The sequence below is a fragment of the Rhinoraja longicauda genome, chromosome 10, assembly GCF_053455715.1.
Source record: "Rhinoraja longicauda isolate Sanriku21f chromosome 10, sRhiLon1.1, whole genome shotgun sequence".
In the NCBI taxonomy this organism is placed as follows: domain Eukaryota; kingdom Metazoa; phylum Chordata; class Chondrichthyes; order Rajiformes; family Arhynchobatidae; genus Rhinoraja; species Rhinoraja longicauda.
In genome coordinates, this window is record NC_135962.1 from 60,770,195 (window position 1) to 60,791,964 (window position 21,770).

Sequence of the window (21,770 nt, forward strand, 5' to 3'; positions counted from 1 at the left end):
CCCCCTGGCTGTCCAGATGAGAGAGAGCGGTGTGTAGAACCTGGGAGACCGCATCATCCGTGGACCTGTTCGGACGGTATGCGAACTGTAGTGGGTCCATGTTGCGAGGAAGGAGGGCGCAGATGTGCTTCTTGACTAGCCTCTCAAAGCATTTCATGACAACCGAGGTGAGGGCCACCGGTCGGTAGTCATTTAAACACGCTGGAGAGGCATTCTTTGGCACCGGTACAATGATGGATCTTTTGAAGCATGCAGGGACCACGGACTTTGCCAAGGAGAGGTTGAATATTGTGGTTTGCACTGGAGCAAGCTGAGTAGCACAAGACTTTAGTACTCGCCCAGATATACCATCTGGGCCTCCAGCTTTCCTCGTGTTCACACGCGTCAGAGCCCACCTCACCTCATGCTCAGACACCGAGAATGTGTTCACATCCCCGGCGGTGGATCCCCCTCCAGCCTCGCTAGCCAGCGCCCCTTCGGTGCTGTTTTTAGACGGCGAGCTGGTGGTGTTACCCGTCTCAAACCGTGCATAAAAAGAGTTCAGGTCATCAGCTAAGGAGGAGCCGGCACTTCCGGTTGAGGGGGTGCTGGACCTGTAGCTAGTTATAGTCCGTAGCCCCTGCCAAAGGCGCCTGGTGTCCTGCTGCTCCATCTGTGACTCCATCTTGTCCTGTAACTCTTTTTTGCGTCCTTCACTGCCCTTCGCAGTCGGTAGGACTCTCCCTTGTAGTCGTCCATGTTGCCGGATGCCAGGCCGGAGTTGTAAGCAGCGGTGCGAGCATTCAAGGCCACGCGAATAGACCTGTCCACCCAGGGTTTTTGGTTAGGGAAGATACTGACCCTTACCGTGGGGATGATGGTATCGGCTATTGTGGCAATGAAGTCCGTAACCGCTTCCGCAAACTCATTTACGTCTCTGGAACTTGCTTGGAACATGTTCCAGTCGACTTCGCTCAGTGCATCCTGCAGCATGGCCTCTGAATGGTCAGCCCACCTCTTTACGTCCCTCGTCACTGTCGCTTCCCGTACTATCCGTTATTTGTACTCCGGCAGCAGGAAAATGGCAGCGTGGTCAGATTTCCCAAAAGGAGGGAGAGAAACGGCCTTGTAGCCTTTCCTGAACGGCGTGTAGCAGTGGTCCAAAGTTCTTTCCCCCCTGGTGACACACGTGATGTGTTGGTAGAAGTTGGGCATGACCTTTTTGAGATTTCCCCTATTGAAGTCTCCAGCCACCAGCACAGCCGCATCAGGGTTCTTGTTTTGGTGTTGACACAACACATCGTGTAGGGTGGACAGTGCCACGTCGGTGTCCGCATGCGGTGGGATATAGACGGCTGTGATGATCACCGAGATGAACTCCCGGGGTAGGTAGAATGGTCGGCATAAGATTCCTGCACCTATTTTCTATGTTTCTATGATGAGAGAGAGAGAGGCTTCCCAATGACATCATTGATGGGGGGGGGGGAGGAGAAGGTAGAGATGCTCCCCAGTGACATCATTGATTGTGGGGGGGGGGACTCCCAAATGACATCATTGATGGGGGAGGCTCACCAGTGACGTCATTCAATGGGGGGGGGGGGGGATTCTATAGTGACGTCACCAAACCGGGCAAACGTCAGCGTGACGGTCCCCAGACCGCGTGACACGTCTGGGATGCCGAGCGCGCGCCCGCCGGCCGGGGAGGTGACGTCACGCGCGCACCCGCTGATCCCGTTAGCCCCGCGCGGCGCGGGAGCGGAGAGGCCGCGGCTCCGGCACCGACCCCACTCCCACGCCCGGCCTCCCCCCCGGGACCCCGGGACCCCGACACCGGGGAAAGGCTCACACCGCGTCTGCAGCCGAGGCCCGGCCCAGCCCGGCCCAGCGAGGGGCCTCCACCGCACTGACTGTGAGGAGAGCGGGACCGGGACCGGGACCGGGGATGGAGGGCAGCGTGGCGGAGGGGAGTGGGTGAGGGGGGTGAGGGAGTGAGGGGGGAGGGGAGTGAGGGGGGTGAGGGAGTGAGGGGGAGGGGAGTGAGGGGGAGTGGGTGAGGGGGAGTGGGTGAGGGGAGGGGGTGAGGGGAGGGGGTGAGGGAGTGAGGGGGGAGTGGGTGAGGGGGGTGAGGGGGGGAGGGGAGTGAGGGGGAGTGGGTGAGGGGGAGTGGGTGAGGTGAGGGGGTGAGGGGGGAGTGGGTGAGGGGAGGGGGGTGGGTGAGGGGGGAGGGGGTGAGGGGAGTGGGTGAGGGGAGTGGGTGAGGGGTGTGAGGGAGTGAGGGGGGAGTGGGTGAGGGGGAGTGGGTGAGGGGGAGTGGGTGAGGGGGAGTGGGTGAGGGGAGGGGGTGAGGGGGGAGGGGGTGAGGGGGAGTGGGTGAGGTGAGGGGGGAGGGGGTGAGGGAGTGAGGGGGGAGTGGGTGAGGGGAGGGGGGTGGGTGAGGGGGGAGGGAGTGAGGGGAGGGGGTGGGTGAGGGGAGGGGGGTGGGTGAGGGGGGGAGGGGGTGAGGGAGTGAGGGGGGAGTGGGTGAGGGGGGAGTGGGTGAGGGGAGGGGGGTGGGTGAGGGGAGGGGGAGGGAGGGAGTGAGGGTGAGGGGAGTGAGGGGGGAGTGGGTGAGGGGAGTGAGGGGGGAGTGGGTGAGGGGAGGGGGGTGGGTGAGGGGGAGTGGGTGAGGGGGTGAGGGGAGTGAGGGGGGAGTGGGTGAGGGGAGGGGGGTGGGTGAGGGGAGGGGGAGTGGGTGAGGGGGGAGTGGGTGAGGGGAGGGGGGTGAGGGAGTGAGGGGGGAGTGGGTGAGGGGAGGGGAGTGGGTGAGGGGAGTGAGGGGGGAGTGGGTGAGGGGAGGGGGGTGGGTGAGGGGGAGTGGGTGAGGGGGGAGTGGGTGAGGGGGTGAGGGGGTGAGTGGGGGAGGGGGTGAGGGGTGAGGGGGGTGAGGGGAGGGGAGTGGGTGAGGGGGAGTGGGTGAGGGGGGAGGGGGTGAGGGGGGAGGGGGAGTGGGTGAGGGGGTGAGGGGGAGTGGGTGAGGGGGGAGGGGGAGTGGGTGAGGGGAGTGGGTGTGAGGGAGTGAGGGGGGAGTGGGTGAGGGGGAGTGGGTGAGGTGAGGGGGGAGGGAGTGAGGGGGGAGTGGGTGAGGGGAGGGGGGTGGGTGAGGGGGGAGTGGGTGAGGGGAGGGGGTGGGTGAGGGGAGGGGGGTGGGTGAGGGGAGGGGGGTGGGTGAGGGGGGGAGGGGGTGAGGGAGTGAGGGGGGAGTGGGTGAGGGGGGAGTGGGTGAGGGGAGGGGGGTGGGTGAGGGGGGAGTGGGTGAGGGGAGGGGGGTGGGTGAGGGGGAGTGGGTGAGGGGGTGAGGGGGGTGAGGGGGGAGTGGGTGAGGGGAGGGGGGTGAGGGAGTGAGGGGGGAGGGGGGTGAGGGAGTGAGGGGGGAGTGGGTGAAGGGGGTGAGGGGAGAGTGGGTGAGGGGAGGGGGGTGGGTGAGGGGGAGTGGGTGAGGGGGGAGTGGGTGAGGGGGGGTGGGTGAGGGGGGGAGTGGGTGAGGGGGGAGGGGGTGAGGGGAGGGGGAGTGGGTGAGGGGGTGAGGGGTGAGGGGGAGTGGGTGAGGGGGGAGTGGGTGAGGGGGGAGGGGGTGAGGGGGGAGGGGGAGTGGGTGAGGGGGTGAGGGGGAGTGGGTGAGGGGGGAGGGTGAGTGGGGGAGGGGGTGAGGGGGAGTGGGTGAGGGGGGGGTGGGTGAGGGGTGAGGGGGAGTGGGTGAGGGGGGGTGGGTGAGGGGGGAGGGGGGGTTGAGTGGGTGAGGGGGGGTGAGGGGGAGTGGGTGAGGGGGGAGTGGGTGAAGGGGGTGAGGGGGGAGTGGGTGAGGGGGTGAGGGGGGAGTGGGTGAAGGAGTGAGGGGGGAGTGGGTGAGGGGGGGTGGGTGAGGGGGGGAGTAGGTGAGGGGGGAGTGGGTGAGGGGGGAGTGGGTGGAGTGGGTGAGGGGATGTGGGTGAGGGGGGAGTGGGTGAGGGGATGAGGGAGTGGGTGAGGGGTGAGGGTGGATGAGGGGTGAGGGGGGAATGGGTGAGGGGATGAGGGGGGAGTGGGTGGGCGGAGTGGGTGAGGGGATGAGGGGGGAGTGGGTAAGGGGGTGGGGGGGGAGTGGGTGAGGGGAGGGAGTGGGTGAGGAGGGAGTGGGTGAGGGGGGGAGTGGGTGAGGGGGTGGGTAAGGGGGGTGAAGGGGGAGTGGTTAAGGGGGGTGAGGAGGGAGTGGGTAAGTGGGGTGAGGAGGGAGTGGGTGAGGAGAGAGTGGGTAAGGGGGGTGAAGGGGGAGTGGGTAAGGGGGGTGAGGAGGCAGTTGGTAAGTGGGGTGAGGAGGGAGTTGGTAAGGGGGGTGAGGAGGGAGTGGGTAAGTGGGGTGAGGAGGGAGTGGGTGAGGAGGGAGTGGGTACGGGGGGGGTGAGGAGGGGACAGAGTGGAAGCAGGAGGAGGAGCTTCTGGTACTAAATACGATCATACAATCAAAAGAAAGCTGCTTGCTGCAAACGGACTAATTCAGTGTTTCCAAAGCGGTGGTTATTTTTCATGCAACGGCTAATAACTAAAAACAAATAATCTCATTGTACCTATGTACATGTGACCAAAAAATATCATTATCATTGTCACAATCCGTAACTCTGAAACCATTATGCCTCACACTTTGTCTTTTCATCTCTGGCCTCTGCCTATCAAACCCCCTCAGCTGTATCCACCTATCACTCGCGTGGCATTACGGGGCTGCAATGGTAGAGTTTAGTTTAGTTTTGAGATACAGAGCGGAAACAGGCCCTTCGGCCCACCGGGTCCACGCTGACCAGAGATCCCCGCACATTAACACTATCCTACACACGCTAGCGATAATTTAGAAGGTGGAAATAGCGGCAGTAGAAAGCAGAAACACCAAACTTGTCCACATAAAAAAATCACATTTTTTTACCAAGCCAATTAACCTACAAACCTGCACATCTTTGGAGTGCGGGTGGAAATCAGAGCACCCAGGAAAAACCCGTGGTCACAGGGCTAACGTACAGACTCCGTACAGCGTGAGAGACCTGGGTTTGATGGTGGCCTTCAGTCTGAAGACCCATTCCTTCTCTCCTGAGATGCTGCCTGATCCGCTGAGTTACTCGAGCTTTATGTGATACCTCTGACTACGGGTGGTGTCTGCACGGAGTTTGTACATTCTCCCTGGGTTTTCCCGGGTGTTCCGGGTTTCCTCCCGCACTCCAAAGACATACAGGTTTGTAGGTTAATTGTCCTCGGTAATGATTGTAAACTGTCCCTAGTGTGTAGGATAGTGCTCGTGTATGGGGATCGTTGGTCGGTGCAGACTTAGTGGGCCAAAGGCCTGTTCCCGCGCTATATCTCTAAACTAAACTTGCCAGGCACCACAGTTAGTCTCGCACTGCCCCATCACCTCCCAAATCCACCACCTCTACTGGAAGAGGGTCAAAGGCAACAAAGACATGAAAATACTGCTAACAAGTACCTCGTTGGAGAACCTCAGCTTATCTTTAATCGGAATTTATCTTGCATTAAACATTATTCCTTTTATCCTGTATCTGTACACTGTGGACGGCTTGATTGTAATCATGCTGTCAAATCTTTCAGCTGACTGGTTAGCATGCAACAAACAGCTTTTCACTGTACATTGGTACATGTGGTAATAAACTAAACTAGGTTAAGACAAAATGTGTAGGAAGGAACTGTGGATGCTGGTTTAAACCAAAGATAGACACAAAAATCTGGGGTAACTCAGCGGGACAGGCAGAAGGAATAGGTGACGTTTTGGGTTGAGACTCTTCTTCAGACCTAGGTTCATCCTGTTTGACTAAGTCATTGTTCTTTGAAGAATTCATGTGCTTTGGATAAAGAGTAATCACTTAATGTACAATATTTTTAGATTGAGTTTGAAAGTGAGCTAGTGGAGTCTGATCAATTTGTTTATTGCCATATAAACAGGGGTGCAGTGAAATTCCTAATTGGCATGAATCCCAACCATTGGCAGGAATCAACCATAAGTTAATTAATTTAATTAAAAATTGTTGAAAACATTAGCGACGCAATGGCGCTGGTTTCCGACGGGCACGGCGATGGACGCACCACACATCCCTGTCCTCCATACAGCTGGCCAGCTCCTCTTTTGTCTCTACATATGCGTCTTCCATCAACGTCTTCAGCATGGTCTTGTTTGTCCCTGATTCCGTCTTCCATGGGTGGGTTCCCACAGCACAACCTTGTTTGCTGGATGGCAGTGGCAATGACCATCGAGCCTCATCCTTCTCGACCTGATCTCGGTCAGAGGTGGAATCTCCCCATAGAGCTGGGGGTTGGTGGTGTGGTCCCTCCAACTGACATGTTGAACTTTTCTGAGCATTCGGGTGTAGATACCATCAAGAGACGTGGACAGTGCTCGAGTGAGAGTCCATGCCTCACCCGTACAATAACATTGTCTCTCTAGTTGCATGGAAGAATCTCAGTTTGAGACCCTTAGACGTCCGAGACGTCCAGATTTTCCCCACGTTATTGAGGGCTTTCCATGCGGAGCGCATAGAATATATAACAATATATACAACAGTAAATGTAAAACAGCAAAATTGTGCAAAGATTGCAGAGCAATCTGAAGTTGTGCAAAAATAATTGCAATAGTTTTAGATACTTGTTGAGTACGGGTTTTGGGGAGAAGGCAGGAGAATGGGGTTGAGAGGGAAAGATAGATCAGGCATGATTGAATGGTGGATGACAGGCCCAATGGTCAAAGAGGTTTCACCTCACCTCCTCTCTAAAGAGCGTCCTTTAACTCTGAGACTTTGACCTCTGATCCTAGACTCTCCCACCAGTAGAAACATCCTTTCCACACCCACTCTATCTTTCTGTAAGTTTCAATGAGGTTCCCTCCTCAACCTTCTAAACTCCAGCGAGTACAGGCCCAGTGCTGTCAAACACTCATCATATGCTAACCCACTCATTCCTGGGATCATTCTTGTAAACCTTCTCTGGACCCTCTCCAGAACCAGCACATCCTTCCTCAGATATGGGGTCCACATTTGCTCACAGCATCCCAAATGCGGCCTGACCAGCGCTTTATGGAGCTTCAGCATTACATCTCTGTTTTTGTATTCCAGTCCTCTTGATATAAATGTTAGCATTGAATTTGCCTTCCTTATTACCGATATACCTTTCCTATCCATGTACCTGTCCAAGTGTCTTTAAAATATCGTTATGGTACCTTCCTCAACTACCTCCTCTGGCAGATCACTCCAAATACCCACCCACCCTTAGGTTCCTGTTAAAGCTTTTCCGCCTCACCTTATACCTTTGCCCTCTGGTTTTTGATTCCCGCACCCTGGGTAAAATAATATTAGCCGCTTTTCTGAAAAACTATTACTTTTAGGCACAAAAATCCAATGGAACAGAGGCCCTAGTGTGGCTGCCAAATGAACATAGTGTTAATCCAAGGAAGAGGCTTATAAAGTTGGCAGATATAGCAGTAATTTGAGGAAGGACATTCTTGCTATTGAGGGAGTGCAGCGTAGGTTCACAAGATTAATTCCCGGGATGGCGGGACTGTCATATGTTGAAAGAATGGAGCGACTGGGCTTGTATACACTGAAATTTAGAAGGATGAGAGGGGATCTTATAGAAACATATAAGATTATTAAGGGATTGAACACGCTAGAGGCAGGAAACAGGTTCCTGATGTTGGGGGAGTCCAGAACCAGGGGCCACAGTTTAAGAATTGGCCATTTAGAATGAAAATGAGGAAGAACATTTTCACCCAGAGAGTTGTGAATCTGTGGAATTCTCTGCCTCAGAAGGCAGTTGAGGCCAATTCTCTGGATGCTTTCAAGAGAGAGTTAGATAGAGCTTTTAAAGATAGCGGCGTCAGGGGGTATGGGGAGAAGGCAGGAACGGGGTGCTGATTGTGGATGATCAGCCATGATCCCAATGAATGGTGGTGCTGGCGCGAAGGGCCGAATGGCCTACTCCTGCACCTATTGTCTATTCACTGCCTATTGTCTTGTTTGTTTGTTCCTGAACTACAGCCACACTACACGATAGCGCGGAAATTTTAGGCCCACCTTTCTCACTGTTGTCCCTTTGGTGCTAATGGAAGAAGTTTCATTGAAATTGGTGTTATATTTTTAAAGCTATTCACATTTTAATGTTTAAATCTATCTCCTAGGGAGGGAGGGGGGAGAGAGGGGAGGAGGAAGGGAGGGGGGAAGGGAGGGTGCTGCACCAATGCAGGTTTGGGCCCAACGGGTCCACTTGGTCTAGTAGGTATATAAAAAGAAAAAGGTTAGAACGGATGTATTGGCATTGTTTTATTGTTAATTGATCCAAGACGCACTGAAAAAGCTATCCAGGCAAACGACGAAGATTGAGGGAGACCTGATAGAAATATATAAAATTTTGAGGGATAGATAGGGTAGACGGAACTTCTTTTCCCCAGGATGGAAATGTAAAAGACAAGGGCACAGCTTCAAGGTGAGAGGGGCAAAGTGTAAAGGAGATGTGCAGGTCAAGTTTTTCTTTTGCACAGAAGGTGGTGGGTGCCAGGAACGTGCTGCAAGGGGTGGTGGTGGAGGCAGATACGATAGTGGTGTTTAAGAGGTTTTCCATCTAAACCCCATCCACTAAAGAAATTCCTTATCTCCTTTCTGAAGGTGCGTCCTTTTATTCTGAGGCTAGGCTCTCTGGTCCTAGACTCTCCCACTAGTGGAAACATCCTCTCCGCATCCACTCTATCCATGCCTTTCACTATCTGGTAAGTTTCAGTCTGAAGAAGGGTCACCCATCCTGTTTCTCCCGACTTGCTGAGTTACTTCAACATTTAGTGTCTATCTTCGGTGTAAACCAGCATCCGCAGTTCCTACACAAGTTTCAATGAGGCCCCCTCCTCATCAATAGACTATAGGTGCAGGAGGAGGCCATTCGAGCCAGCACCGCCATTCAATGTGATCATGGCTGATCATTCTCAATCAGTACCCCGTTCCTGCCTTCTCCCCATACCCCCTGACTCCGCTATCCTTAAGAGCTCTATCCAGCTCTCTCTTGAATGCATTCAGAGAATTGGCCTCCACTGCCTTCTGAGGCAGAGAATTCCACAGATTCACATCTCTCTGGGTGAAAAAGTTTTTCCTCATCTCAGTTCTAAATGGCCTACCCCTTATTCTTAAACTGTGGCCCCTTCTAAACTCCAGGCCCTGTACTGTAAAAAGCTCATATGTTAACTCAATCATCCCCGGGATTATCCTCGTAAACCTCTGGACCCTCTCCATCACCGGCATATCTGCCCTCAGAGATGGGCCCAAACATTTTTCTAACTGTGTATTTTTGTACCAATTTGCTAATTTTCTCACACAATCTTTTTTTTTTATTGTCACATACCTAGATACAATGAAAGTGTTTGTTTTGCATTTAATTCAGTAAAAGCACAATCGTATACATGTATAATACAATACAATATATCTTTATTGTCATTGTACAGGGGTACAACGAGATTGGGAATGCGTCTCCCATACGATGCAATAAATTAATGAGCTAGTCAGTATTAATTTAAACAACCCAATGAAACAAATTGGAACAGTTTTAAAACAGAATAAAGTGCAAGTAGATCTGTGCCGGTTCACTGTGCGATGTGACCATCCGGCTCAGCAGGACCGGTTCATAGCAGCTATGGCCCGGGGGATGAAGCTGTTTCTGAGTCTGGAGGTGCGGGCGGAGAAGGCCTTGTATCATCTGCCCAATGGTAGAAGTTTGAACAGACTGTTGCAGGGGTGTGAAGAGTCTTTGTGGATGCTGGTGGCTTTTCTGAGGCATCGTGTGTTGTAGATGCCCTCCAAGGCTGGTAGCTGTGTTCCGATGGTCCTCTGAGCTCTATGGACTACCCGCTGAAGAGCTTCCCTCTCTGCCTCCGTGCAGCTGAGATACCACACAGGGATGCCATGTGTTAGGACCGTTCTGTAGAATTTCTGTGTAATTTATGTTTTTGTATTGTGACACAAGGTTTACAAAAAAGACACAAATTGCTGGAGTTACTCAGCTGGTCAGGGAACATCTCTGGAGACGTTTCGGGACGGGGCCCTTTTTCAGACCCGACATGTCATCAATCCATCTATATATTTTCTATGTTGTCTATGTGCCAGTGAATCTGCTGCAAGATTTTAATTAAACCTCGACCTACGTAGAGGTCGGCTAGAATATAGTTCTCAGCATTGTAGCGCATCAGTTCCACAGACCAATGTCCACAATGGGGTGGAGGTGAATCGGACAGTACCCCAGTTTATGGAACGACCTTCCAGAAGCCAGAGGGAAAGAAGCTGTTCCTGAGTTTAGTAGTGCGCGCTTTCAAGCTTCTGCACCTTCTGCCAGATGGGAACAGGCGAAGAAGGAATGAACGGGGTGGGACAAAACTTTGATTATGTTGGGTGCTGTCTGTGTGGAGTTTGCTCGTTCTTCATGTCTTTGATATTGGCTGCTTTTCCCGGGCAGTGTGAAGTGTAGATGGAGTCAAGCCAAGAGAGAGTTAAGAGTGTTTTATTGTCATATGTCCCACAACAAAACAATGAAATTCTTACTTGCAGCAGCACAACATTGTACTCTGTAAAGCCCATAATAAACAACAACAAAAATGTTCCGTATATATTTTTAAAAACGGGCAAATAAATGGGCAATAATAGTGCACAGCCAAAAATAATGTCTGAAAAAGGTTCTCGGCCTGAAACTTCACCTATTCCTTCTCTCCAGAGATGTTCCCTGTCCTGCTGAGTTACCCCAGCTTTTTGTGTCTATCTTCGGTTTAAACCAACATCTGCAGTTTCTTCTTACACAAAAATAATGTTCCCTGAGTGTGTAGTTTAGAGCCTATTTGGAGGGTGCAGTGTTGAATAGCCTGATGGGGGTGATGGGATGGTCTGTGTCAATGATGGAACGTTGGTCTGTATGATGGACTTGGCCACATCCACAACTCTCGGCAATTACTTGTGTTCTTGGGCAGAGCTGTTCCCAAACCAAACTGTGACGCAACCTGACAGCATGCTTGCTGTGGTGCACCTGTAGACGGAGAGGAAATGTGGCACGGTGGCGCAGCGGTAGAGTTGCTGCCTCACAGCACCAGAGACCCTGGTTCGATCCTGACTATGGGTGCTGATTGCAGAGTTTGTACATGCTTCCTGTGACAGTGTGGGTTTTCCCTGGTTTCCGGCTATAGGTTTGTAGGTTAATTGGCATTGGTAAAGATTGTAAATTGTCCCGAGTGTGTGGGATTGCAATAGTGTACGGGGTGATCGCTAGGCAGCGTGGACTCAGTGGGCCAAAGGACCTGTTTCCATGCTGTATCTCTAAACTAAAAGAGGATTGAACTGTAAGGGGATTTTTTGGGAGCGTTGGGGCGGGTGTTGACTGTGGGTTTTGTTACTCCGCAGGGTGAGAGCATGGACGTGGCCAATCACAGTGTGGTGCTGCTACAGCAGCTGAACGTGCAGCGGGAGTTTGGCTTCCTGTGTGACTGCACCGTGGCTGTGGGTGACATCCATTTCAAGGCCCACCGGGCCGTGCTCGCGGCCTTCTCCAACTACTTCAAGATGATCTTCATCCATCAGTCCAGGTACATGGCATCCTCACCCCCTCCCTCATTCACTCCTCCATGACAGGCTGCACTGGACACATAGAAAATAGGTGCAGGAGTAGGCCATTCGGCCCTTCGAGCCTGCACCGCCATTCAATATGATCATGGCTGATCATCCAACTCAGTATCCTGTACCTGCCTTCTCACCATACCCCCTGATCCCTTTAGCCACAAGGGCCACGTCTAACTCCCTCTTAAATATAGCCAATGAACTGGCCTCAACTACCTTCTGTGGCAAAGAATTCCACAGACTCACCACTCTCTGTGTGAAGAAATGTTTTCTCATCTCGGTCCTAAAAGACTTCCCCCTTATCCTTAAGCTGTGATCCCTGGTTCTGGACTTCCCCAACATTGGGAACAATCTTCCCGCATCTAGCCTCTCCAACCCCTTAAGAATTTTATATGTTTCTATAAGATCCCCCCTCAGTCTTCTAAATTCCAGCGAGTATAAGCCGAGTCTATCCAGTCTTTCTTCATATGAAAGTCCTGCCATCCCAGGAATCAATCTGGTGAACCTTCTCTGTACTTCCTCTATGGCAAGAATGTCTTTCCTCAGATTAGGAGACCAAAACTGTACACAATATTCCAGGTGCGGTCTCACCAAGGCCCTGTACAACTGCAGCAGAACAGGGCCTTGTACAGGAAGCTGAGGAAGAGCTAACGAATCGGACACAAGATAGACACAAAATGCTGGAGTAACTCAGAGGGTCAGGCAGCATCTCTGGAGAGAAGGAATGGGCGACGTTTCGGGTCGAGACCCTTCTTTAGATTGAGAGAGGAAACATAGAGATACGGTAGGGTAAGGTGTGAAAACACAGATCAAAGAGGACAATAATAAAGAAATGATTGGTACATTGTGTACCTTGTCGTCACCTTCCCCATCGCTAACAATCAGTAATATTTAATCAGGTGGAAAATGAAACTAGTCAAAAGAACTAGGATGGGGAAAGGACCCAGAGAGAGGGAAAGCAAGGGTTACAAAGTGAGAGAAATCAATATCAAACCACTGGGGTTGTAAGCTGCCCCAGCAAAATATGAGGTGTTGTTCCTCTAATTTGCGCTGGGCCTCACTCTGACAATGGAGGAGGCCCAGGATAGAAAGGTCAGTGTGGAATGGGAGGGAGAGTTTAGTGTTTAGCAATTGGACATATAATTTGGAGTAGTGTGCAGCTGTGGTCCATCCAGTGCAGGACGAATGTGGAGGCTTTCGTAAGGTTTCAGGGGAGGTTTATTATTGTCACGTGTACCGAGGTAAAGTGGAATTTTGTTTTGCATGCTATCCAATTAAATCAAATACTACCAGACATGAATACAATCAAGCCAAACTCGTACAATAGGTAGAGCAAAGGGGAAGATACAGAGTGCAGAATATAGTTCTCAGCATTGTAGCGCATCAGTTCCAGAAACAAAGTCCAATGTCCGCTATGGGGTAGAGGTGAATCGGACAGTACCCTAGCTTATGGAAGGACTGTTCAGAAGCCTGATAACAGAGGGGGAGAAGCTGTTCCTGCGTCTGGTGGTGCGTGCTTTCAAGCTTTTGTCATTTCTGCTGGACGGGAGCGGGCAGAAGGAGGAATAACCGGGGTGGGACGTGCACACTTTCATGCATGAATAGAAAGTTGTCCGAAGGGCCTGTCTGCGCACTGTGCAGTTTTCTAACCCGCCTGTTCTGACCCCTCTTCCCCACAGCGACTACATCAAGGTGCAGCCAGTGGACATCCAGCCAGACATCTTCAGCTACCTGCTGCACCTGATGTACACGGGCAAGGGGCCGAAGCAGCCGGTCGATCCCAGCCGGCTGGAGGAGGGCATCCGCTTCCTGCACGCCTACAACCTGGTGCACGACCCAGGGCACGGTGGCCCACTCTTCGGTGCCCACCATGAAGTGCTGCCGTTGCAGTCCCCCAACCTGTACGGCATCCAGATCTCCGGCTCACAGAAGGTACAGGTGGCACAGAGCGCAGGCCGGAGCGGGCCGCCTGGACTGGGCTTGGAGCAGCCAGGCCAGCTGCCCACCGGCCCAGTGGCCAACATTCCCGAGCACCGCTACGCCAGGCCGCCCATCAGCCAGGAGGTGGCGACGCTGAGGGAGGACAGCAGCCCGGGAGCGCCGCCTGCCACCCGCGGACTACAAGTCCCCGGCCTTGGCTTCAAGAGGGGCAAGTCCCACAAACACTACTCCTGCCACTACTGCGGGGAGAGGTTTGCTGCCAGGGGCAGCCTACGGGACCACCTGTACTCCCACGCCAGTGGCTCCCTGCCCTCAGCCACCCCACTGGCAGCTGCTGAGACCAGGGGGCTCGGAGACCACTCCCAAGAAGCCGGGAAACCCGAGGGGCTGCTGGGGCAGGGGGAGGAAGTGCTGTTCCCAGCTGCTAACCAGCAGGAGACAAACAGCCTGGACGAGCATCCTCCCGTCGGACTGACCGTCACTGTCGGAGCCTACGGGGGCGACGCTGTCGAGAGCGGCAGCTTTGGCACGGCCAAGAGGAGGAAGCTCGCCTGCTCCGTATGCGGCCGTGAGTATCTGACACCCGGCGGGTGCTGGAGGTGGGGAAGGAACGGCCAGGGAACTGAGTGCTGGGCCGGCGAGGTGTTCAGTGTGGTTTACTGTCTCGTGTACTGAGTTACAGTGGAAAGTTTACTTTTTGCGTGCCAACCATTGGAAAGACCAGTTAGTTTAGTTTATTGTCATGTGTACAATGTGTACAATGAAAAACATATATATATATATATATACTAGAGGGGCATTGACCCTTTGGGTCCAAACCTCTCCTGTTGGCCTGGAAACCCCCGTTGGGAGCAACCTTCCTACAGCTGATGACCCGTGGACCCATTGCGGGCTGGGTAGTCTCCCCTGGGGCTGTAGGGGGGAGAGGAAAGGGGAGAGGGAGCCACTCAACCCGGCCCCGGGCGACCATCGTGGCAGCCAGAGTGACCCGTTGGGTAGAAACCTCGCCTGCAGCGGCAGCTCGACAGCGACAGCCATCTTGTTTGGCCCTCTGTCGCCGCGCTGTACCATGGGAGGAAGGTCCGGCGCGGGGGGGGGGGGGGGGAGCGCATTTATTAAAGTTAATTAAGTTAATTGCTTTTAAAATGTAACAAAACTTGATCAATCGAGACCGCAAGGGAATGGTGAGTAGGGTGGGCCTAAAATTGTTGCGCTATCATGTACCGTTTTGACTATATTTCAGGAACAAACTGATATATGAATATACAAGATGAGAGTTTTAATAATATAATAATAATAGAAGATATATATATATATATATATATATATACTACATCTCTTGTATTTATACAATACATGATTATAATCGAGCTGTCCACAGTGTACAGATACAGGATAAAGGGAATAATCGGGGTGGGACAAGTCTTTGATTATGGTGGATACTTTTCGAGACAGCATGAAGTGTAAATGGAGTCAGTGATGGGGAGTGTGGTCTGTGTGATGGACTCGGTTACATCCAAAACTCTCTGCAATTCCTTATGGTCTTGGGCAGAACTGTTCCCAAACCAGGCTGCGATGCTTCCCGACAGGATTCTTTCCATGGAGCATCTCCAGAAATTGGTAAAATACTGAATTTCCTTTGAATGGCCACCGTTTAGGAGTTGATGGGGGGAATGAGTAGGGTGAAGATAGCCCTAGATTTTATTGCCTGCTTTTCGAGGCAGCGCTTAATGTTGGCGGAATCAATGCTGGGAGAATCACTGGGGTGTGAGTGGGCCTTCATTATGCTTAAAGCTGGTCTCTCTCTGGGCCTTTATTGCACTTGCATTGTTATTAATTGATTGAAGATAGGCACAAAATGCTGGAGTAACTCAGCAGGACAGGCAGCATCTCTGGAGAGAAGGAACGGGTGACTTTTCTTGTCGAGACCCTTCTTCAGACTAAGGGGCGAGGAAGACATAGAGATATGGAAAGATAAGGCGTGAAAATGAGAGATCAAAGGTGATGCGGTTCAAGGAAAATATAGACTGGATCATAGGTAGCAGAGGGGAAGGTGACAACGAAGCATACAATCAGGCAAATGTAATCAGGGGGACGGTGAAATGAGTCAAAGAACTAGGATGGGGGAGGGAAAGCAAGGGCTACTTGAAGTTAGAAAAGTCAATATTTATACATAAGCTGCCCAAGTGAAATATGAGGTGCTGTTCTCCCAATTTGCATTGGTCTTCACTCTCACAGTTGTGGAGGCCCAGGATAGAAAGTTCAGCATGGGAATGGGAGGAGGGGGTAAAGTGTTTAGCAACCGAGAGATCGGGTAGGGTGAGTTAAATATTCCCATCAATCTCCATACTGACCTTTCTGTCCTGGGCTCCACTGTCAGAGTGAGGCCCAGCGCAAATTGGAGGAACAGCACCTCATATTTCACTTAGGCATCTTACACCCTAGCGGTATGACAATAGACGCAGGAGGAGGCCATTCGGCCCTTCGAGCCAGCACCGCCATTGAATGTGATCATGGCTGATCATTCTCAATCAGTATCCCGTTCCTGCCTTCTCCCCATACCCCCTGACTCCGCTATCCTTAAGAGCTCTATCCAGCTCTCTCTTGAATGCATTCAGAGAATTGGCCTCCACTGCCTTCTGAGGCAGAGAATTCCACAGATTCACAACTCTCTGACTGGAAAGGTTTTTCCTCATCTCAGTTCTAAATGGCCTACCCATTATTCTTAAACTGTGGCCCCTGTGGTATGAACATTGACTTCTTTAACCTTAAGGGCCTGAGCTATGGGGAGAAGGTTGGACAAGTTTATTGAAGAAAAAGACACCGAGTGGAGGAGTATTTCAGTGGGTTGTTGAATTCATTAAATTTTTAAAAATATATTGTAGACTTGTAGAAATTATTTGTTACAATTTATTGTAGATTTATAGAATCCATTGTTTTTTGTTCTAATTGTAGACTTATGGAATGAATTAATTGTTGTTAGAATGTATTGTAGACTTATAGAAGTTATTGAATGTTTGTGTAAATGTTGTTGCAGATTTATAGAAGTTATAGAATGCTTGTTTATATATTAGGTATATGTTATTGTGTTTATAGGGGTGTTGTGCTCCTAGGGCCTGTAGTGACCACATATAATTTTATTTCAGTTTAGTTTGGTTAATTGTCACGTGTAGCGAAGTACTGTGAAAAGCTTTTGTGTGCTAACCAGTCAGCTGAAAGACTACTGTACATGAATACAATCGAGCTGTCCACAGTGTGTAGATACAGGATAAAGGAATGACGTTTAATGCAAAGTAAAGCAATTCAAGTCTGGTCAACGATAATCTGAGGATCCCCAATGAGGTAGATAGTAGTTCAGCACTGCACTCAGGTTGTGTGGTAGCATGGTTGATATTCAAGAGAGAGCTAGATAGAGCTCTTAAGGATATGAGGAGAAGGCAGGAACGGGGTACTGATTGAGAATGATCAGCCATGATTACGGTGAATGGCGGTGCTGGCTCGAAGGGCCGAATGGCCTCCTCCTGCACCTATTGTCCATTATCATGGCCTGATAACAGCCGGGAAGAAACTGTCCCTGGATCTGGAGGTGTGTGTTTCACACTTCTGTACCTCTTGCCCGATGGGAGCGGGGCGAAGAGGGAGTGGCCGCGGTGAGACTGGTCCTTGATGATGCACTGGCCTTGCCGAGGCAGCGAGCGTGAGGTGTAGATGGAGTCGGTGGGAGGGAGGTTGGTTGGTTTGTGATGGTCTGGGCTGCGTCCACAACTCTGCGATATTAACTAACCCGTGTTCTCTCTTTCTCTATGTGCAGACGCGGTGGAGCCGGAGCCTGGCGCCCTGTCCCCGCTGCCGGCACCAGCGGCTGTGGCCGGCCAGGAGGAGCCGCCCACGCAGCAGCAGCAGCCGGCAGCGGCCGAGCTGGAGGCCGCTTTCCGCGCCGCCTTCGCCAACTACGAGTCGGCGCGCGTGCATGCCCACTACAAGTGCGCGCGGGGCGGGTGCGTTCTCCCTGTCCCGGGCGCGGTCACGGCCACTGCGCCGGGCGCGCTCCCGGGCCGCCGCGGCGGCGACCGCTTCGTGCACCGCTGGCTGTGGGAGCGGGAGCTGACGTACTGCGAGCGCACGGGCGTGTACTGGCTGTTGTACGAGGAGGGCCGCGGCATGTATTGCTACCTGTGCCGGCGCCACGACGCCCACAACCGGCAGAACAAGACCAAGGTGTTCAACGGCACGCCAGCCGTGCGCTACAAGAAGGCAGCGCTGCAGGCCCACGCCGAGTCGCAGCAGCACGGGGCTGCGGTCCGCGCCGAGCTGTCGAGCCGCCTGTCCGTGCGCCAACTGGCCCGGAGCGGACGGCAGGAAGCGGCCTCGCTGCGCGCCCTTTTCCAGGCCGCCTATTGGCTGGCGCGGGAGGGGCTGCCCACCACCAAGCTCCGCCCCGCGCTGCGGTTGTTAGGCGTCGCGCCCACGCACTTCCGGCGCGCCGCCACACTGCGCCACGTCTTCCGCTCGCTGGGCTGCGCCGTGCGCAGGCGCTTGCTGCTGCGCCTCGGACGTGCCGCTCGCTTTGGGCTGCTGTGCGAGAGGAGCGGCCTGGAGGCGGGGGCCGGGGCCGAGGCCGAGGCTGCGCTGCTCGGCTTCGTGCAGTACGTGGATCCCAGCTCCAAGGAGGTGTCTTGGGGGCTACTCTTCGCCGAGGTGGGCCGCGCCTGGGACTCGGGTGAGGAGGTGGCCGGGGCGGTGGGCCGCGCCCTGGGTTGTGCGGGACTGGAGGGCAGCCGCCTGGCTTGGCTGGTGGCCGAGCAGGCAGGCGAGGAGGAGGTGGCGGCGCGGCTGCAGGTAGGCTGGCCGGGGCTGCTGGGAATGGTGTGGCCGGGGCGGCGGCTGCTGCTGGCGGGGACCGGGCGCGGGGGAGCCGGGGCCTGCGGGCCGCTGCTCCGGCTCCAGGCCTGGCTGTACCAGCTGTGGGAACTGCTCGAGCGCTCACCCGCCCTGGCCGAGGCCTACCTGGCCGCTCGCCTGCCCGAAGCCAAGGCCGAGGCCGAGGTCTCGCCGCCCGGCCGCCTCCTCCGCCCAGTGCTGCTCCGCCGGCTGCGGAGGACCTGCCGCCGGCGCCGCCAGTCGCTCGAGGCGTCGGTGGAGGGCGCGTACGAGGATCTGCCGGCGTTGCTGCGGGCGCTGCGGGCTCAGGGCGGGGTGGAGGCGGCGGCCTGCGGACTCTGGGCCCAGCTGAGCGCTCCGCGGGCCGTGGGCGGCCTCTACATCCTGCGGGAGGCGGTGGCCGCGATGGACGGCCTGACAGGGGCCCTGTGCCGGGCCAGGGGGCTGCAGGCGCCGCCCGATGCCGAGCTGCGGACCGCCCTGCAGCGGCTGCGGGAAGCGGCCGAGTCCGGGGCACCGCTGGGCCGCCTGTGGGCCGACCTGGAGCCCGGCGGCCGACTGTCCGCGTGCGGCCTGCCGACGCTCGACGCCCGCGGCCAGGCCGAGCTGCGAGCCCTGCTGGAGGCCTACACGGCCGGGCTGGCGGCCGAGCTGCGCCGCCACTTCATCGAGGCCGGGGCCTCGCCTCTGGCAGCCCTCGCCGTCTTCAACCCACTGCTGGTGCCCGAGCCGGGCTCCCCTGAGGCGGCGGCCCACGGACAGTCCCAGGTGGCCGCCCTGGCCTCCCGCTTCTACCCCCGGGAGCCAGGCGCCGAGGCCCGGCTGCAGGCCGAGTGGGCCCGGCTTCAGCCCGAGCTGCGGGCCTGGTGCTCCGTCCTGCCCGCCTCAGCGCTGGCCGAGCCCGGGGCCTCGGCCGTCGAGTGGAGCCTCCGCCGCCTGCTGCGCCTCCCTTCCTACCCGGGGCTGGCGGACGTGGCCGAGGCGGCGCTGGCGGCGCCCGTGGGCCCGGCGTGGGACGAGCGGGCGGCCGGCTCCTTGCGCGGGGTGGAGGCCCGGCTGAGGGGAGGCCGCTGCCGGGACGGCGGGCTGCTCGACAGCCTCCTGCACATCAGCGTGAACGGCCCCGAGCTGGGCACGGCCGAGTGCGCGCAGTTGCTGGAGGAGGCGGCGCAGGCCTTCATGCAACAGCGGCGGCCAGGAGCCGGGGCCTCACCCCAGCACAAGCCCGCCCTGGCCTCCGTCAAAGCCGAGGAAGCGGCCGAGAGCTCGGAGCAAGAACTGGAGCAGGAGGTGGGAGCTCTGCAGCACCAGGCCGACAATGACAGCGACTCGGAGAACAGTCTCTGCTACTAAACCCCAGGGTCTCTGGCCGTTCCCTCTGGCTTTACTCTGGGCTGGGAGTCAGGACAGGTCTGGTGGGAGGGAAGGGCAGTTGGATGCTCTAAAGTGAATCAGAATGGTGCTTCAAGAAATAAACAAGGGACTCCAGTTGTCGGAAAAAAAACTGCAGATGCTGGTTTAATTCGAAGGTAGACACAAAATGCTGGAGTAACTCAGGGGGTCAGGCAGCATCTCTGGAGAGAAGGAATGGGTGACGTTTCGGGTCGAGACCCTAAGGCCGGAACGTCACCCATTCCTTCTCTCCCGAGATGCTGCCTGACCCGCTGAGTTACTCCAGCATTTTGTGTCTATCAAGGAACTCCAGTTGCTGGTTTACCAAACAGAAAGGACACAGAGTGCTGGAGTAGCTCAGCAGGTCAGGCAGCATCTGTGGAGAACATGGATAGGTGGCGTTTCACAGAGTGCTGGAGTAACTCAGCGGGTCAGGCAGCATCGCTGGAGAACATGGATAGGTGACGGCTTGGGACGGAAACACCACCTATTCACGTTCTTCAGAGATCCTTTATTAACACTGGAACATGATGGGTTGGGTTTCACAGTGACAGCCTCACTATTCCCCTTCAAACTGGAGTTGGAACCGGGGTAGATGTTGGTCCATGGAGTTATGGGGTAAAGGATGCAGCTCTAACCCCAGCTGGATTGATTGATTGAAAGATACATCAAGGGAACAGGCCGCCGAGTCCATGCCGACCATCGATCACCTGTCATGCTAGTTTTATGTTATCCCACTTTCTCTTCCACTCCCTTCACACAAGGGCAATTTACAGAGGGCCAATTAGCTTACAAAACCGCACGTCTTTGGGATGCGGGAAGAAACCTGCTTGGTCACGGGGAGAACGTGCAAACGCCACACAAAGAGCAGGATGGAACCTGGGTGGCCGGTGTTGGGAGGCTGTGGCTCTACCAGCTGCACCACTGTGCCTCCCTATTTTACCGGAATCGTAGAAAGATTAGCTAGAGGAAGATTAGCTAGAGGAGGAAGCACACTGCAGTCCCGGGCAACCATCTCCAGTGCTGGAGGGAAGGAGGCTGAGAGGTGACCCATAAAGCCTATCTCATTATCAGGGGGTAGATACAGCGATCAGTTTAAAAAAACAACCTCCATCTTCCATGGACCATGGTCATCCCCTTCTGCCTGTAGGGGTTGGTTTCAGGACAGGGGTATGGACTCAGAACTGATGGGTTTTGGACATTGGTTGGCAGGTCTATCCCTGAGCTTAATCTCCTGACTCTTCACCAGAACTGGGGTGTCACGGTCCATGTAATGGCCTCGATCCTCCCCAGGCACAGGGCCGCAGCTTCATGGCCAGTGAGAGGGGGGGGTTGCCGAGAGCTGGTGTCTTGAGATTGTGTGACGAGAGACAGTCTTGCACAGTAAAACATAAAGTGCCGAGACAGCACTGGTGCGGCAGTAGAGCTGCTGCCAACCGTGCCAGAGACCCTGGTTTGATCCTGTCTCTGTGTGTTCACACAATCTCCCTGTGGTTTCACCAAGGGGTTCCTCTGGGTGCTCCTGTTTCTTCTCACTTCCAAAGACAAGCGATAGATTAGTAGGAAAAAAAACCTGCAGATGCTGGCTTAAATCGAAGGTTGACACAGAATGCTTGAGTAACTCAGCGGGTCAGGCAACATCTCTGGAGAGAACGCATGGGTGACGTTTCAGAAGAAGTATCCGAATGAGGGTCTCGCCCTGAAATGTCACCTGTTCCTTCTCTCCCGAGATGCTGCCTGACCCACTGAGTTACTCCAGTATTTTGTGTCTACCTTCAGTTTTTCAGTTAATTGGCCTCGCATGCAGGGAGTGGGTGAGAGTGGGATAACGTAGAATTAATGGTCAGTGTGGACTTGGTGCGCCGATGGGCCTGTTTCCATGCTGCATTTTTTAAGCTCTTAAAACACTGAGCGGAGCAGGCAGCATCTGCAGAGGGAATG

At 54.5% G+C, this 21,770-nt stretch overlaps 1 protein-coding gene across 1 annotated transcript; it reads left to right on the plus strand.

The window, feature by feature from the left end:
* Positions 1-1,688: 1,688 nt before the first annotated feature.
* On the plus strand, positions 1,689-20,032 carry LOC144597504 (uncharacterized). Its single transcript, XM_078406976.1, has 4 exons — positions 1,689-1,888; positions 11,403-11,584; positions 13,295-14,124; positions 17,368-20,032. The coding sequence occupies exons 2-4, from the start codon at positions 11,412-11,414 to the stop codon at positions 19,788-19,790; spliced, it is 3,426 nt and encodes a 1,141-aa protein (XP_078263102.1). The 5' UTR covers positions 1,689-1,888; positions 11,403-11,411; the 3' UTR covers positions 19,791-20,032.
* Positions 20,033-21,770: the final 1,738 nt, after the last annotated feature.